At 38.0% G+C, this 17,027-nt stretch overlaps 1 protein-coding gene across 3 annotated transcripts; it reads right to left on the bottom strand.

The window, feature by feature from the left end:
* Positions 1–2,777: 2,777 nt before the first annotated feature.
* On the bottom strand, positions 2,778–16,652 carry LOC129530266 (RNA-binding motif protein, Y chromosome, family 1 member F/J-like). Of its 3 annotated transcripts, XM_063703393.1 has the most exons (11): positions 16,515–16,652; positions 14,541–14,653; positions 13,973–14,076; positions 10,777–10,954; positions 8,718–8,870; positions 6,594–6,708; positions 5,530–5,640; positions 4,980–5,090; positions 3,943–4,053; positions 3,769–3,857; positions 2,778–3,357 (listed from the first exon to the last, which is right to left on the bottom strand). In XM_063703393.1, the coding sequence occupies exons 2-11, from the start codon at positions 14,647–14,649 to the stop codon at positions 3,056–3,058; spliced, it is 1,383 nt and encodes a 460-aa protein (XP_063559463.1). In that variant the 5' UTR covers positions 14,650–14,653; positions 16,515–16,652; the 3' UTR covers positions 2,778–3,055. The 3 variants fall into 3 exon arrangements, with proteins under 3 accessions (XP_063559463.1, XP_055233100.1, XP_055233102.1); XM_055377125.2 differs by lacking the exon at positions 3,943–4,053; XM_055377127.1 differs by lacking the exon at positions 16,515–16,652 and having other exon boundaries at positions 13,973–14,062; positions 14,541–14,591.
* Between the last annotated feature and the right edge of the window lie 375 nt (positions 16,653–17,027).

The following is a 17,027-nucleotide window of genomic DNA, read 5'->3' as shown; positions in this document are numbered from 1 at the left end:
CACCACTGTGCTCCAGCCTGGGCACCAGAGCGAGACGCTGTCTCAGAAATAAAAAGAGAATAAAATAATAAAATAGGAGAGATCACGGGAGAGAGAAATGCATACAACTGGGTGGGCACTGTGGCTCATGCCTGGATCCCAGCATTTTGAGAGGCTGATGTGGGTGCATCACTAAAGGAAAGGAATTCAAGACCAGCCTGAGCAAATATTGTGAAACCTGGTCTCTACTGAAAATACAAAAAATTGGCCAGGATTGGTGTCATATGATTGCAGTCGCAGCTGCTTAGAAGGGTGTGACTGGACAATTGCTTGAACCCGTGATAAGGAGGGAGCAGTGAGCTGAGATCACGCCACTGCACTCCAGCCTAGGTGACAGAGCAGGATCCTGTCTTAAAAAAATTCAATGAGAGAAAAAGATACAGAGACAAAAAGAAAGAAAGACAGGAAGGAAGAGAGGAAGGGAGGGAAGGAGGAAGGGAATGAAAATTTGTACCTAACAGTTGTAAATACTTTTGGCATACACGTGATATTTTGATACAAGTAATGTGAACTGGTAAGGGAGGGATCAAAGAGGGGATGGGGGTGGGTTAAATTATACTTGCTTAGAAGGAATAAGATCTAGTGTTCAGTGGCACACGGTGACTACACTTAATAAGGATTTATTGTACATCTCAAAATAATTAATAGAGTGAAGCTGTAATGTCGCTCATAACAAGGAAAGATATGCCAGACTCAGTGAGGTGGAATGTCGCTCATAATACGAAAAGATACGCCAGACTCAGTGGCTCACGGCTATAATCACAACACTTTGGGAAGCCAGGGAAGGAGGATTATTTCGGTCTGGGAGTTTGAGACCAGCCTGAACAATATGTCCAAAGCATTGTCCCTACCACACACACACAAACACAAAAGCTGGGCATGGTGGTTGGTGTGTGTCTGTAATTCCAGCTACTTGGGAGGCTGAAATGGAAGGCTTGCACATTTGAACCCCGTGTTCAAGGCTGCAGTGAGCTATGATGGTGCCACTGCAGTCTAGGCTGGACAACAGTGTGAGACCTTGTCTCTAAAAAAGAAAAAAGAATCGATAAGTGCTTGAACTGACGAAGGATACCCTATTTATTATATATATATTTGTTGATGGATATAATTATTTTTGTGTTGGAGTCGCACTCTGTCACCCAGGCTAGGGAGCATGGTGCGATATCGGCTCACCGCAGCATCAGGCCTCCAAGTTCAAACCATTGTCCTGCCTGAGCCTCCCAATTAACTGCAACGTACTACAGGCAGGCACCACCATGCCCGGCTAATTTTTGTATTTTTGGTAGAGATGGGGTTTCATGGTGTTGGCCAGCCTGGTCTTCAACTCCTGTCCTAAAGTGCTCTGCAAGCCTCGGCCTCCCCAACTGTTAGCATTAGAGACCTGAACCACCACACCTGGACAGTAGGATACACAAGACTCGGGAGATTTATCTTTTCACTTCATCCTCACAATGCTACAGGTGAATGAAAACACTTCATAACATGAATAACTCACTTGAAAATCAAAGTTGGCAACTTCTCCCTTTAAAATTATTTGTACCCTTACCCTATAAAAATTGATGATCGTGTCAAAATTTTTCAAGAAAATACTTCCTCCTTGCAGATTAGTCTGTCAATTGTAAGAATTATGGACTGCAAAACTTCTGGAACTTGATGTATTTCATTTCTCTAGTTTGTATAATCAGGAAAATTAATTCATTTAGTTATTTCGGTCCAGATATTTGTATCATTCAATGATGTCTTAAAACTTTAAGCAATCCCGTCGGAAACTTTATGCTGTTGTTTATGTTGTATACACTTCACTTTCCCCTAAGTATGAGGTTTAAAGTGTTTCCATTCATATTATCAATTAAATCTGATAGGCTGACAGTGGTGGCTCATGCCTATAATCTTAGCACTTCGGGAGTCTGAGGAGGGTGGATCAGGATTTTAAGAACAGCCTGGCAAACAAGGTGAAACGCTGTCTGCACTAAAAATACAAAAATTGGCCCAGCTGTGCTGCACGCATATCTAATACCAGTTACTCAGGATGCTGAGGCAGGAGAATAGCTTGGACCCAGAAGGCAGCGGTTGCCATAAGCCAAGACAGAGCCACTGCACCCCAGCTTCGGCGACAAAGCTACACTTCATCGCAAAAAAAATTGATACTATCCCAACCATTCTAGATTATTCCTATTTGTAAGAACATATTACTAAACCATTACTTACAACATCCATTGTCAAAATATTCAAGAAAAAATTAACGTGGGTACCTCACAAGACAAAACACTTCCTTTCCACTATTTAAACTACGAACATTTAAATTCATTCTGCTATGCACCTGAGAAACTTAGCTGGTTCACTTCTGATTTAGGTGAAAAAAAAGTTTCCATTACCGTTATCCTCTTCAGTCACAGAATGCTTCACAGAGAATGTTCCGGATGTCTTAAACTTTAGTATCAGTGACATCTAATTATTTCCTTTAACCTGCACTATTCCTCCAAAAAATAAACATTTTATGGTGAGGCAGACAGTTTTGTAGTCTTTCTGAAGACTTCTCAAACATTTTAACCTTGTTAGTTTTTAAAGAGAAACAACCTAATTAGAAAACTTGAGCAGCTTCCAAGGGTGACATAACACATCCCTAATTTTGTATCTGTATTCAGAGAAACAAAGGAAAACGTACAACAAACTACACAATTTAGTCTCCTATTGAATTTGCTTTAAGCATGTGCGGCTAACCAATAACACCAGGCATCTTGCAGTACATGTAAAATTTTATTGTGAAAATTTTAAGGCAGATATTACATCTAAACACTTTTCAAATAGCATCAACAAGTATGAAATTACTTTGAAAACAATTCCTTTTCCTTTGAATACCTCAAAAAATTCATGGAGGAAGTTAGTATCTACCTCTCTCCACAAAACCAACATGTTTCTTTCAGTAATATGCAGGTAACGATGCAGAAATAACATTTGCATTTTTGATTTGCAAACAAGGTTTGGTATGCAATAACTATTATTTTGAATGCTTGCTTTAATATCTGCTCCAGTCTCCTTTTTCAGGTCGACGCTCCCCACCACCTGCTATAGATGCCACATAACTTGAGCTACCATATGCTTCACGAGGATCAGGGAGCACCCTACCCAGAGAAGGCGGATTCCTTTGGTCTCTTCTGCAAACATGCTCACGATCACAATAATGAAAATCACCACAGCTCCTTGAGTAACTCTCCCAACTTCTGCCATATCTATCTCGTGTATTACTATATGCATGGCAGGTGCTTCCACCATAAGACATCCGAGGTCCTCGTGCAGGTGGTGCACCATGAGACGTCCCTGCAGGGTTGATAAAATAATATGTGGGACTACATTTAAACATTTTTACTGCTATCATTAAAGCATGAATTAGTTAAAGTACTATTTGGAAATATCTGCTTTCCTCCGCCTTTCTTGACAGGATATTAATCAAGTCTTCAATAGTCAGAAGGTTTTATTTAAGAGAAGTGTAAGAGTAGTATTTTGCAGCTTAACAAACTTAATTCTAAAGTAAATGCTCAGTCACATTTTCTTACCGTTAACTGAAGTTCTCACCTTCATATCATTCCCTAGGCTTTATACTGTTAAGAATACTCAATATTTAAACATGTTGCATATGTCCTTTACAATTTTCCTTAGAATTTCATTAAAACAACAATTTGGTCTATTAAATAAAATTCTGTAATTTACAAATCCATCCTGGACCCTTACCGTATCTCGGAAATGCATCTCTATAAGAACTTCCACTTAGATGTTCAGAATGATCTCTACCAAGGGCCTCACCATAGCCATCATGATAACTAAATTGAAACAAAGAAGTCTTTTCAATTTCAGAATGAACCATTTAAGAAATCTATTTGATAAATCCCGATAACATGATAGTACCTATATCCTCTAGAGGAATGTTCATCCCAACTAGAATGACCATAATCACGGTATGCATAGTCTCTAGGTGGTGGAGTATAATCCCTGGTTTCCTGGGAACTTGGATGATTTCTGCGTGCACAAGTTTAAGCAAGGAATTTTAAATTGTCAACTTCTAGTATCCAAAACATAACTAAATTACAACTTCAACACAATTAAATTGCCAAACATCTAAATAAAATGCACACAGAGCCCAAATGCCCAAAATGCCCAAATGCCCAAAAAGCACATGAAACAGATACTCATAATCAATGATTCAGGAAATGCATTTCAAATAAAAAAGGAGCTTCCACACTTCACACACACACACACACTGGAAGGGCAATAAATTTTCAAAAGCAGGAAATAACAAGTGTTTGAGAGAATGTAGATAAATTGGAGCCCGGATACAATATTAGTTGGAATGAACAATTTAAGAAATCTATTTGATAAATCCAGAAAAAGTTACAGTATCTACATCCTCTAGAGGAATGTTCATCCTGCCTAGAATGACCATAGTCTCGGTATGCCTAGCCTCTAGATGGTGGAGCATAATGCCTAGTTTCTCGAGAACTTGGATGATTTCCGTGTGCATAAGTTTAAGCAACAAATTTTAAATTTTCATCTTCTAGTATCGAATATATGACTAACTTACAACTTTAAATTAAAAGGCCAAACATCTAAATAGATATTTCTCCAAATAAAACAGGCAAATGCCCAAAAAGCACATGGGACAGATACTCATATTCAGTGATTCAGAAAATGCATTTCTTTTTGTTTTACTATACTTTAAGTTCTAGGATACATGTGCATAATGAGTTAATGGGTGCAGAAAATGCATTTCAAATCCAAAATGAGAGATCATACTTCACACACACAGATGAATGGCAATAAATTTTCAAAAGCAGGAAATAACAAGTGTTTGAGAGGATGTAGATAAATTGGAGCCCCGATACAATGTTAGTTGGAATGAACAATTTAAGAAATCTATTTGGCAAATCCAGAAAAAGGTACAGTACCTATATCCTATAGAATGACTTTCATGCCGACGAGCATGACCATAATCACAGTATGCATGGGCTCTAGATGGTGGAGCATAATCCCTAGTTTCTCGGGAACTTCGATGATTTCTGTATGCATAAGTTTAAGCAACAAATTTTAAATTTTCAACTTCTAGTATCCGATATATGACTAACTTACAACTTAAACAAAATTAAAAGGCCAAACATCTAAATAGATATTTCTCCAAATAAAATGGGCAAATGCCCAAAAAGCACATGGGACAGATACTCATATTCAGTGATTCAGAAAATGCATTTCTTTTTTTTTATTATACTTTAAGTTCTAGGGTACATGTGCATGATGAGTTAATGGGTGCAGAAAATGCATTTCAAATCCAAAATGAGACATCATATTTCACACACACACACTGGAAGGGCAATAAATTTTCAAAAGCAGGAAATAACAAGTGTTTGAGAGGATATAGATAAACTGGAGCCCTGATACAATGTTAGTTGGGATGAACAATTTAAGGAATCTGTTTGACAAATCCAGAAAAAGGTACAGTACCTATATCCTCTAGAGGAATGTTCATCCCGATTAGAATGACCATTATCACGGTATGCATAGCCTCTAGATGGTGGAGCATAATCCCTCGTTTCTTGGCAACTTGGATGATTTCTGTTGCATAAGTTTAAGCAACAAATTTTAAATTTTCAACTTCTAGTATCCAATACATGACTAACTTACAACTTAAACAAAATTAAAAGGCCAAACATCTAAACAGATATTTCTCCAGATAAAATCGGCAAATGCCCAAAAAGCACATGGGACAGATACTCATATTCAGTGATGCAGAAAATGCATTTATTTTTGTTTTATTATACTTTAAGTTCTAGGATACATGTGCATGATGAGTTAATGGGTGCAGAAAATGCATTTCAAATCCAAAATGAGATATCATATTTCAAACACACAGTTGAATGGCAATAAATTTCAAAGAGCAGGAAATAACAAGTGTTGGAGAGGATGTAGATAAATTGGAATGCTGATACAATGCTAGGTTGGAACGGAAAATGATGCAGCTACTATGGAGAAATGTGGTGGTTCCTCAAGAAAACAAACATCATCATCATAGGACCATGCAATTCCACTCATATACACCCAGAACTGAATAAGCATACTCAAACAAATATTGGTGCGTAGAAATACTGGGGTGGAAACCACCCAGATAAAATAATGGGCTAATAGCTTGTGGAAGGAGTGAAGTGCTGTGATGTAAATGAACCTTCAGGACATCATCCAAAAGGAAAGGAGACAAATACAAAAAGTCATGTACTGTTTGAGCACATTAACATTAAATACCCACAACAGGTAAGTTCAGAGGCAGAACACTGACTGGTGTTTGCTAGCAGCTGAGGAAAGGGAGAAAATGGGAGGGACTGCTTAACTGGTAGTTGGAGTTTTAATTTGGAGTGATGAAAATGTTTTGGAACTCGATGGAGGTAGTTGTTGCATGGCACAGAATGTATTAAACAGCACTTAACTGGTCACCTTATAATATTTAATTTTGTTATGTGAATTTCATCACCACAGAAAAAAAAATCAACCGTGTTTTTTAATTTTTCCTTTACCCATCGTTAGCTGCATAACCATCATCTCTTGGTGGCATGCGATCATTTCTCCAGGAAGATATTGTCGCTCTGCGTGGAGGAACTCCATAATTCTCTCTTCTTTGTGACATGGGACCTTTAACATTCAAATGATGGAATATTATGTAAAGAACACCAAATCTGAAACGCTATTTTCTCTTCTCTCAAACAACTTTTTAAAATTATTTCTTCTATGACTCCATTCTTTGTTTCCTAAATTACTAGACAGTCATGACACTGAATATTTCTCACGGCTTTGGATAATCCCATGGCTCCCACAAGGCCAGTTCTTCTAATGAAGCTGAAGGCAAACATTAATGCTTAGGTAAAAGTTGATATGTAATGGTTAATAACTACTTAGTTATTATTTTCCTTTTCACATAAATTACTGATGACTGTGACACAGGGAAAACATGTAAAACCATCAAACTCTTCACTGATTTTAAAGTTTACATACATTGTCGTTTCTCAGCCAAAGAAGGTGGATTTTCCAATATCATTCAGTCCATCTCACACACACATAAATGCAGCTACCTGTAAATGACTATATGCTAAATGTTTACATAAAAGTTCTTTATCTCTAACTGGTTGGCTCTATCTTAAATGTTGACAAATTAAAATGTATTAGTGAAGATTTTCTAATGATGGTCAAGATTTGCTTTTACTCCAAAGAAAGCAATGCTATGCAAGGGGTCATTACAACATTGTTGCTATTTCAAAATAGAAAGTTTCTCCTTTAATATATTCTTCACTTGCTATTCCTTAGAGGTCAGTGTTTCACATATGATACCTTCACTGGCTAATTTTCCAATGGAAATGTGTTGGCTTGGGTATCCTGAAGCCAATAAATACCTCCCTTCACCGATACTCTACGTATGAAATGTAAAATTGAAAATGGCAGTTTTTAACTTCCTCCATATTAGGATGGAAGACTAAGAAAGAATTTTAATTTGCTCTGCTTAAACTTCCTTGCTAAGAACTTTTATTTATTGTCTTATTTTCTTCTGTTCAGTCTACAGTCTTACAATTCTTCTCAAAAGTATTACCTGCATTCAACCCTACTGCTCACCTCGGGTTGCTTAGTTCTAAATTCTCTCCTCCAATAATTTCAAATCTTACACTAAGGATCTTGTGTTAATGTTTAAACAACCCGGTACAATCTCAATTACTGATTTACATACACCTATATTTCACAGCTCTGCATTTCTGTGATATCCACTTAATTTAAGAATTTTGGACTCCTACGTGTCTACCTTTTGAGCCTTAAATTTATTTTTAAATCATATTTAAGCTCAATGACTCCTTGTCTGCTAAATGCTCTTGTAGTTCTTTTGAATCTTCATGCAAGCAGTGAGTATGCCTTGCACATACGCATTACTGAGGTCTCAGAATCTGGATGGCCAGGCTTAGCGGCTCACACTGTGAGTGAGTGTGGAAGGCTGAGGCAGCTGGACCGCTTGAGCCTCGGGCTTTAACATCAGTTTTGACAACATAGTCAGATCCTCTCTCTACAAAAACATAGGAAAAAAATGTAGCTAGGTGTGGTGCTGCATGCCTGTAGTTGCAGAAACTCGGGAGGCTGAAACAGCAGAATTGCTCGAGCCCAGGAATTTGAGGCTATAGTAAGCTGTCATCTCACAAATTTGAGGCTACAGTAAGCCGTCATCTCACATCGTGCACTCTCACCTAGTAAGAGCAAGACTCCAACCCAGCAAAGTCACCGAACAAGCAATTTTTAGAATGGGACACCATGGGACTTAGGAAATGGAAGAATTCATTAGATCAAGAAGCCTACCATCAAAGAATACTGCTAGGAACTTTTAGAAAAATTAAGGGGAATTTTCTAGCAAACACAGGATTAAAAGGAATGTTGGCCTCACTCTAATCACTTCTTTGATCTGCAATGAGAAGCTCAAGTATTTCTTCAACATAAATCTGAAATGTACCTAGTGAGATAGAAACTATAATAAAAGCTATCAAGCAGTAATTATGCTCACGTATGTGTCACTTCTCTTTTGTTCAATGAACTTAAAGCTAAGCATTCAGGTAAAACAGCTCATTTTTAGTCATACAAAAACTACGGTCTTTCTGTCAGGTAGCATTTACCTTGGCTTCCCATCCATCTATTGCTTCTTGCCACAGCAGAAGGAGCAGATTTTTTCGGAGGAGGACCTCCACTTCTTGAAGATGGACCTCTTTTAACTGGAATGAGTCCCCTAGAATAACTCATCTTGACATCAGGAGTGTATCCACCATCATCTGTATTTCAAACAAAATCTTTCTGGTTAACTAACATCACTGTTTCTTAAATTGCTAAGTTTTAGTTGTTTATAAATATTTTCTACATATTATAACAAATTCACATTTTGTCTAAACTAATAAAATTAGCATTCCTACATGGTATTAGTACACTTCAAGCAATAAAAGTTCATTTAGAAAATCTAGAAAGAAACTAAAGTATCATAATATATCGGTATGAAGGAGAGGTATGGAAAAATGGGGAATGAACGGGGGCAGAAATCTATCACTAAAATATCTAACTATAAAATGCACAAAAATATTAAAAGAAAAATGACAAATGACTTTATATCATTCTGTAATGAGGAAAAATTTTCAAAGCACATCATAAAGATAAACTAATTTCCATTCAAAGAAACTCAAAGATTTCCAATACCAAGAAGTCACATATCAGGAAAATACATTGTCTCTAAAATTTGTTAACACAATATAGAATTCTTAAAATTCCCTTATGAGACACTAATTTTCAGATGAGACTATGCTGAATTTTAACAGTCTTTAAGAATTGCATATTCGGTAATATAAACATATTTTTATACCTCTACAAAAATGTAGATATATGCCAACTGCCAGGTGGTGTTACAGGTTAGAATTTATATATACATTTGCGTCCGTGGCAGAGTATAATTGAACCTCACCCTCAAGATCAGTGGAGACAAAACAGCCATGAAGCTATGCATCTTAAAATGGAGCAAACACTGCAATTTCAACTTGAAAAACACTCGAATTAATTACACGTCTGGTTATTAAAACTCCAAGTTAATTGTTAGAGTTTTGAAGGTTGGTTAATAGATAATACCAGTTAACCAACAGGTTTATTTATTTATTCAGATGGACTCTTGCCCTATCACGCAGGCTGGAGTGCCATGGCATAACCTTGGCTCACTGCAGCTTCTGCCTCCCAGGTTCCTGTGATTCTCCTGCCTCAGCCTCCTGAGTAGCTGGGATTACAGGTGCACACCACCACGCCCAGGCAAATTGTTTTGTATCTTTAGGAGAGACAGGGTTTCACCATGTTGGCCAGGCTGGTCTGGAACTCCTGACCTCGTGGTCCACCTGCCCTGTACTCCCCAGGTGCTGAGGTGACAGGCGTGAGCCACCTCGCACAGCCCATCCAGTAGTTTTTTCTTTTTCCTTTTTTTTAAATATATGGTTTGTTTTTCTTTTATATGTAAAGATGAACCCCTCATTTCTATTAAGTAAGTCACTCATAAATATCATTTTCAGTGACTCAGCCTCCAGCAAAGAAAGATTCATAAATATCTGTGAAGCAGTGGTTTTTACATCTTTCCAGAGTCACAGACTCTTTTCAGAAATTAAAGTTCTACATTTCTTCAATTGAACATGCTTTATGGCAGGCCAATGTACAAACTCTCTTTATCAAAATTACTAAGCAATACATTTGCATAGATGTTTCCACATGTAGACACAAGAAAACAAATACTGCAAAATCAATCTTCAGTATTCAATTACTTTTTCCTGTTGGAAAATTTTAAATATTACATTGTACTTTGATAATACAACTGACACGAAGTTCTGGGCCCTAAAGTAGAAAACTCTAAAGTATAATTAATATAAATGAGTTCCGCAGAAAACCGGTTGAGTACAGGCAATCAGCATTCATAAACACAACTCAATTTCAAATGTGTGTTACTTCAATGCAAACTTCTTATAATTTTAAAACAAATTTTAGATATTAGTTCAATCATTTTTATAATACACCTTTAGTACTTAGAAATAAGTTTGCTTATTATCAATAAGCTAATTTTCTCTTCATACTGGAAATAAAAAAATTGAGAAATTTCGATATCTTCAAACTTATTTTCTTTCAGTCCTATGGTTCCATCTTTATATTTTAAAACATTACCCAGGTGTCCTTCATGTGAGGGAAGCCACCCTCTTTTTCCTCCACTGCTTGCTCTTGCAGATCTCAGACTTCTTGAAGGGCTTCTGTTTCTCAAAGAAGCTGGTGGTCTCCGCCTACCACCACTTTGAAAAGATGGTTTCTTGGCTTGTTCTACTTTTATTGCTTTTCCATCCAAAGACTAGAAGTATTAAGGGTACTATCAATAACACTGGCACATTTAACGTAAGCACATTTTACAAACATTTTTACATCAACTCTAGTTCAATTCGAGGTATTTTCTCCCAAAAGGAAACTTTGTTTTCTCCTAAAATGAACACATCTTTAGCAATGCCAAATTTGAGATAGTTACTGAGCACATGCCTTCCATTAAGGGATCAAACACAAATTCTATTATTCGAATTCCTTGAAAACTCCTCCATTATTTAAAAAAAAAAAACTCAAACATAAAAAAAAAGATTGACCCATCACACATTCTATGGAAGAATGTGGCACATCTGTTTTTTACAATATATAATCCACTTCATCATTGTATTCACATCACTGATTTGAAAGTTGCAGTGTCCCAACGAAACTTGTGTCATTTTTAAAAAAATGAGCTTACTTTTTCAGAGTGATTAGTCACATTACTCATTATGAGTTGTTTCTTGTTGGATTTGCTAACACTTACATAAAATGTCCCCATATGATTTACAATTCTATATTGACTCTAAAAATGTTTCTGTATACGTGATCCTTGTTTGATCTCATTAAGTTTTCTTCCCTTACTCATTTCTTACATTGCCTTAGACGTGCCCCTAAAAAAAGAATCTTAATATAGTACTTCAGGTAATTTCTCAGAAATGCTTAACTATCCTAATTAATTTCATAATAACATTTTTCACTGTAATCTTTTCTACAGGCCACAGCAATTTTTGAAAACAGTTCAGCTAATAATGCGATTTAAAAGTTACATGGCTTTTGTTATTTGGAGGAAGGACTTAAATCCCCGAACAAGACCCCTTCCAGCCACATCGCCAGTTGTTCCTACCTTGAAACTTCTTTTGTTATTTCTGGGCTCAAAATATTCTCCCCAGATTTGCCCACGGCTGCTTCCTTCCCAGTGTTCTGAAGTCAGCCAAAATTCCTTAACTCTTAATTCCCCCTGAAAACTCGAAGAACCTCCTTTATTGGCCATCTTAACATTAATGTGCATACAACATTCATAGTTATTTTAACACAATAAATTATGTGAGATGAAGTAATTTAGAAATAACGTTGGCTGGGTGCGGTGGCTCACACCTGTAATCCCAACACTTTGGGAGGCCTAGGCGGGTGGATCATGAGGTGAAGAGATAGAGCTCATCCTGGCCAACAGGGTGAAACCCCATCCCTACTCAAAGTACAAAATTAGCTGGGCGTGGTGGCGTGCCTCTGTAGCCCCTGCTACTGGGAGGCTGAGGAAGGAGAATCGCTGGAACCCGGGAGGCGGAGGTTGCAGTAAGCCAAGATGGCCCCACTGCAATCCAGCCTAGGGCACACAGCGAGTCTCCATCTTAAAAAGCAAACAAACGAACAAAAACTTTACGCAAATTATCTGCCCTTTTGCTTGAAAACTAGAGGGAAAAAAGAAATTATCATAGATTCCTATACAGAAGTCAAAATTATCTCCATACCTACCACAAAACCATGAACCAAAAGCAACTCTCGGTTTCTACCACAGCTTGAAATACTAATTTATAAGGGTGAATAAAAATGTACTTTCTGCTATGTGACAGGAAGTGTGCTAGATGTAACAGAAAGAAAAGCAACTAGCAAGACTTAAATATGCACTATATACAATTTCACAATCAATAGATTAATACGTAGTACAGTGAGTACAAAATACCTACAATATGCAATGAGGAAGAAAATATGAAATCTAAGTGGTTTTTGAAGCATAAATTTTATGTATGAGACATACACAGGGAAGGATAATTCTCAACAAGTCTAAAAGAGCACTTTGGGGATAGCGTGAAGACTAACAGGAGCTAAAAACAGATTGGGATAATGTTATTTATTTGTTTTATTTAATTTTTATTTTTTTGAGACGGATTCTTGCTCTGTTGCCAGGCTGGAGTGCATCGGCGTGATCTCGGCTCACTGCAACCTCTGCCTCCTTGGGTTTAACCGATTCCCCTGCCTCAGCCTACTGAGTAGCGGGAACTATAGGCACACACAACCAGATGCAGCTAATTTTGTGTGTGTGTGTTTTAGTAGGCACACGGTTTCACCATGTTAGCCATTATGGTTTCTTTCTCCTGACCTTGTGATCGGCCCGCCTTGGCCACCCAAAGTGCTGGGATTACATGCATGAGCCACCATGCCCGGCATGATTGGGATAATGTTACAAAGCAAAAAAGCACTAAAGAGCACAGAATGGAATGCTCTTGACTACAATGTAAAGGAATTCAATAATTAATATAATTACATAAAAGTTTAAACCTTTAGTAAACACACAATCTCTAGATTTAAGACTCAATAGGACAAGAGACCATTGGTTCAATCAAAACAAGTCCTCGAACACACTGGGGAAATGAGTAATTAGCTATTCATGTTACATAAATCACTCTGCTGACAGGAAAGAAATGTCCTTAGGAGAAAAAGCAAGCATGGAGCAAAAATGCCAGTTACTTCTTCTGCTATCTGACTTCAATGTTCTCATATTATTTCCTATTTTCAACTACTTAACCTTTCCGTAAATGTAAAGGTCTTATTTAAATACACTTTTGCAAGAATATATTTTCATAAAATATATTCTTCAAGAAGGAAGGAGTCTTTCCTTCTTGTGAGTCTGTCTAGATGTCTATCCACAGTTTGTCTACGCTCTAAAAGAATTTCCATGAATTGGAAGTACTTCAATTAATAGCATTTAATAAATATTGACTTAATCCTTTCATTTACATGAGGGTTCCTTATAAGTTTTAAAGCTCGTCAAAACCTTTTAAAATCTATTTGCACTCATATCGAAATACAAACATAGAAAAAGGTGACCAAATATTAATTTATATAATGTTAATTCCAATACCCTTCCAACTACACTTGCACGTATATGGCACAAAAAAGAGGATGGCTTCATATGTCATTCTACTATCTTCAAAAGTGTAGTAATATTAAAAAGGACTAGAAATATTGTTAACTGAAGAACACAGTTAGAATATTATTAATAAGGGACTCTTACCTTTCCATTCATATCTTTGGCAGCATTCTTAGCATCTGCAGGGTTCTCAAAAGTAATAAAGGCAAAGCCTCTGGATTTGCTGGTTCGATCCTTTATCAAAAGAACTAAAATATATGAAAACATTTTACATTCATGTAATGGACTCATCAAGGTACTAACCATCTAAAAGTTACATCAAACTAAAAAATAATTGCATTTCACATCACTATTATGGTTCTTAATACTAAGGCACCCCTACAGTCAGTCTAGTTTATTCCAGTTTGTTTCGGAACTCCACAGCACATTTACTTTTCCTCATTTTCCTTTCTAAGTAGTAGGTTATCCTTTCCATAGAACCTTAACCGAGTACTATGAGAATTTTCCAAATATCAAACAGATACTACAAAATAAGAGTTTAAAACTCATAAGGCATTTTAATGTAGGTATACAATGAACTTTGAAAAAATATATTTTTTCAAAACATATATATATAACATACATATTTTAAACATAAATATTGAAATATACATGTGAAAATACACACACATACACACACACACACACACACACACTCGGTTTTAAGAGTTACCTTCTGATATGGGACCATGTTTCCCAAACACTGCTTTAAGCTTCTTCTCATTGGTTTCTCTATTCAGGCCACAAATGAAAAGCTTGCCAGGATGATCTGCTTCTACCATTGTGCTGTAAATGGTAAAAATTATCTATATTTAGATATAAATAAGCTAAAAAGATAAAATGTTATTACATACTGTGCTGAAAACCCAAGTAAAATTCCCTTCCCGAGGCTGACATCTTTTTACGATTTCTTACTTTAAATATGTAAAATTTGTAACACTCAGAGCAAAGGGGCACTAACTTCATGGACACATGCTGCATTTTAGTATGTACCTGGCAAAATCTCTTTTCTAAAAATTAGATAAGAAAAGCTATTCTAATTTTCCTAAGTTGCAATATGAAGAATGTCCCCATTTAAATAATTTTATTTGAAAACAATCTATTTATGAGGTACAGTGTGATGTTTTGCATATTTTCTTTCTTGAGATGTATGTCTCCTGTGGCCAAAGTGAACTGCTCACTGCAGGCTCTTCCACCCAGCCTCAACTGATCTTCCTATATCTCAGCTTCCCAAGTAGCTAGTACTACAGGGGCTGTCTACTAGAGATGCACAATTTTTTGTATTTTTCAAAATAGACAAGGGTTTCCCCATATTGCCCAAGCTAGTCTCCAAATCTTCGGCTCAAGTGTTCTGCCGGCTTGGGACTACCAAAGCGATGGGATTTCAAGGGTGACTCACCACACTCAGCATGATATTTGGATAAAAGATTAAACCAAGCTACTTAAAATGTTCCAGGAGGAGAATATTTTAAATATTTTACTATCTTTTAGTGATTTGAAATATACAATAGGTCAAAGATCCCCAAACCCTAGCCTTCAACCCGTACCTATCTGTGGCCTGAATGTGATGCCGGAGGATGACATGTAATACCTGTCTGTGGAGAATGTAACGCCTGAGGATGACCTGACCTGGTACAGTTTTATCCGGAAACCATCCTCCCCACTCCCTCGCTGGCCCTCCCTGTCCCCGTGACAGCCTCACTGCCCCACCTGGCCTCTGTCACATTGCTCCTACCGGAAGACCCGCCCCACCACGTGCCCCTCGGAGACCTGCCGCCAGCCCCCACTCCCAAACCTGTCCACCTCGCCGCCTTCTTCCCCTGCGCAACCTTTGCCTGAGGAAAAACTGGCTTCCACTAAACCAGTCCCTGATGCGAAAATAGCAATGAAAGAGTCCATTACGTTACCCAGGCTGGTCTCAAACTCCTGACTTCAAGCCATCCTCCGACCTCCACTTCCCAAAATGCTACGATTACAGGAGTAAGGCAGTGTGCCAGGTTAACAGAATAACTTAAGCGCATCTATTTTGTTCCAGTTTTCGGCTATCTAACTCCATTTATCTCCATTACACCCACTTATTCGGTTTAAATTATTTACGGTGCCAAAGATACATGAAACATCTTTCAAATACTGTCGTACAACGAAGGAGACAATTACAGGCTTTACAGAGGCAAACTGAAACTGAGATTATTTATGGCCCCATATTTCCACATACACTAAAGTAACACAATTTATGTCAAAAGTTGATAATTTCTTCCAAGCAAATCAGACACGCGACATGTGCTAACTAAAAGTGTGACTTTTTAATCGCAGTGGTTAAGTGTATTGCCTGTATTCTGAATCATGACCACATTCACAGAGAAAACCCGCTTTAATAAAAAGTGCACATGAAAACAATGGCGCCTTAGCACCATCTCCCACAACTAGTCGGACATATTAGGTAGTTAAAGGTAGAATCCTCAGGAAAAATCAACGACTTTAACGAAAGTGAGTCTCTTAATAGCACTGAGGAGTTCTTTCCCCAGTGACTCCTCCCGTAATTCAACAGCCACACATAGAAAACCCATCCCCTTTTATAGACAAAATCCCAAACCTTTGCTTTCTATTCTTGCCAAGAGACCCAGCTGTGCAGAGAAACAGAAAATACCTGCGCTTTTTAGTAGGACAAAGAGCCTGAGGTTCGCCTGGCCCTCAGGCCGTACGTAACCGGCTTCGGAACACCACAGGGTCAACTGCACGAAGGACAGCTGGAGCTACCCTGAGAGGGAAGGACGCCAGAAGCCGTGCCCGGAAATCCCGCCTACCTCCAGCGACCAATCATTGCGAAGGCGGTGGGCGTCAGCCAGTTACTGCGAAGGCTGTGGGCGTGTCCTGAGGCCCCCCGCCCCGGCTGGCCTGCAGCTCCATCATGTCGCGGTAACTCTTCCGAGTCCACGCTTGTGCCATGGGGCGGGCGGCGGTGGATTAAGGCACACGCGAAGTGTGAGCCCTTTGCAGTTGTGGGCATGGAAGACCTACACCCTAACTGGCATCCTGAGTGTGGCAAGACATTAATTAACCCACAGGGAACACATGAAACATCTCACTTCATTAGGCAGGCTAGGCCGATGGTACTGAATATTGCAGATCCAGAGGGGACAGAGAGGGACCAGGGCAGCGG

Source organism: Gorilla gorilla, chromosome Y (genome assembly GCF_029281585.2).
Source record: "Gorilla gorilla gorilla isolate KB3781 chromosome Y, NHGRI_mGorGor1-v2.1_pri, whole genome shotgun sequence".
In the NCBI taxonomy this organism is placed as follows: Eukaryota; Metazoa; Chordata; class Mammalia; order Primates; family Hominidae; genus Gorilla; species Gorilla gorilla.
Note: the sequence above shows the minus strand (reverse complement) of the source record. Positions and strands in the feature narration are given on the sequence as shown.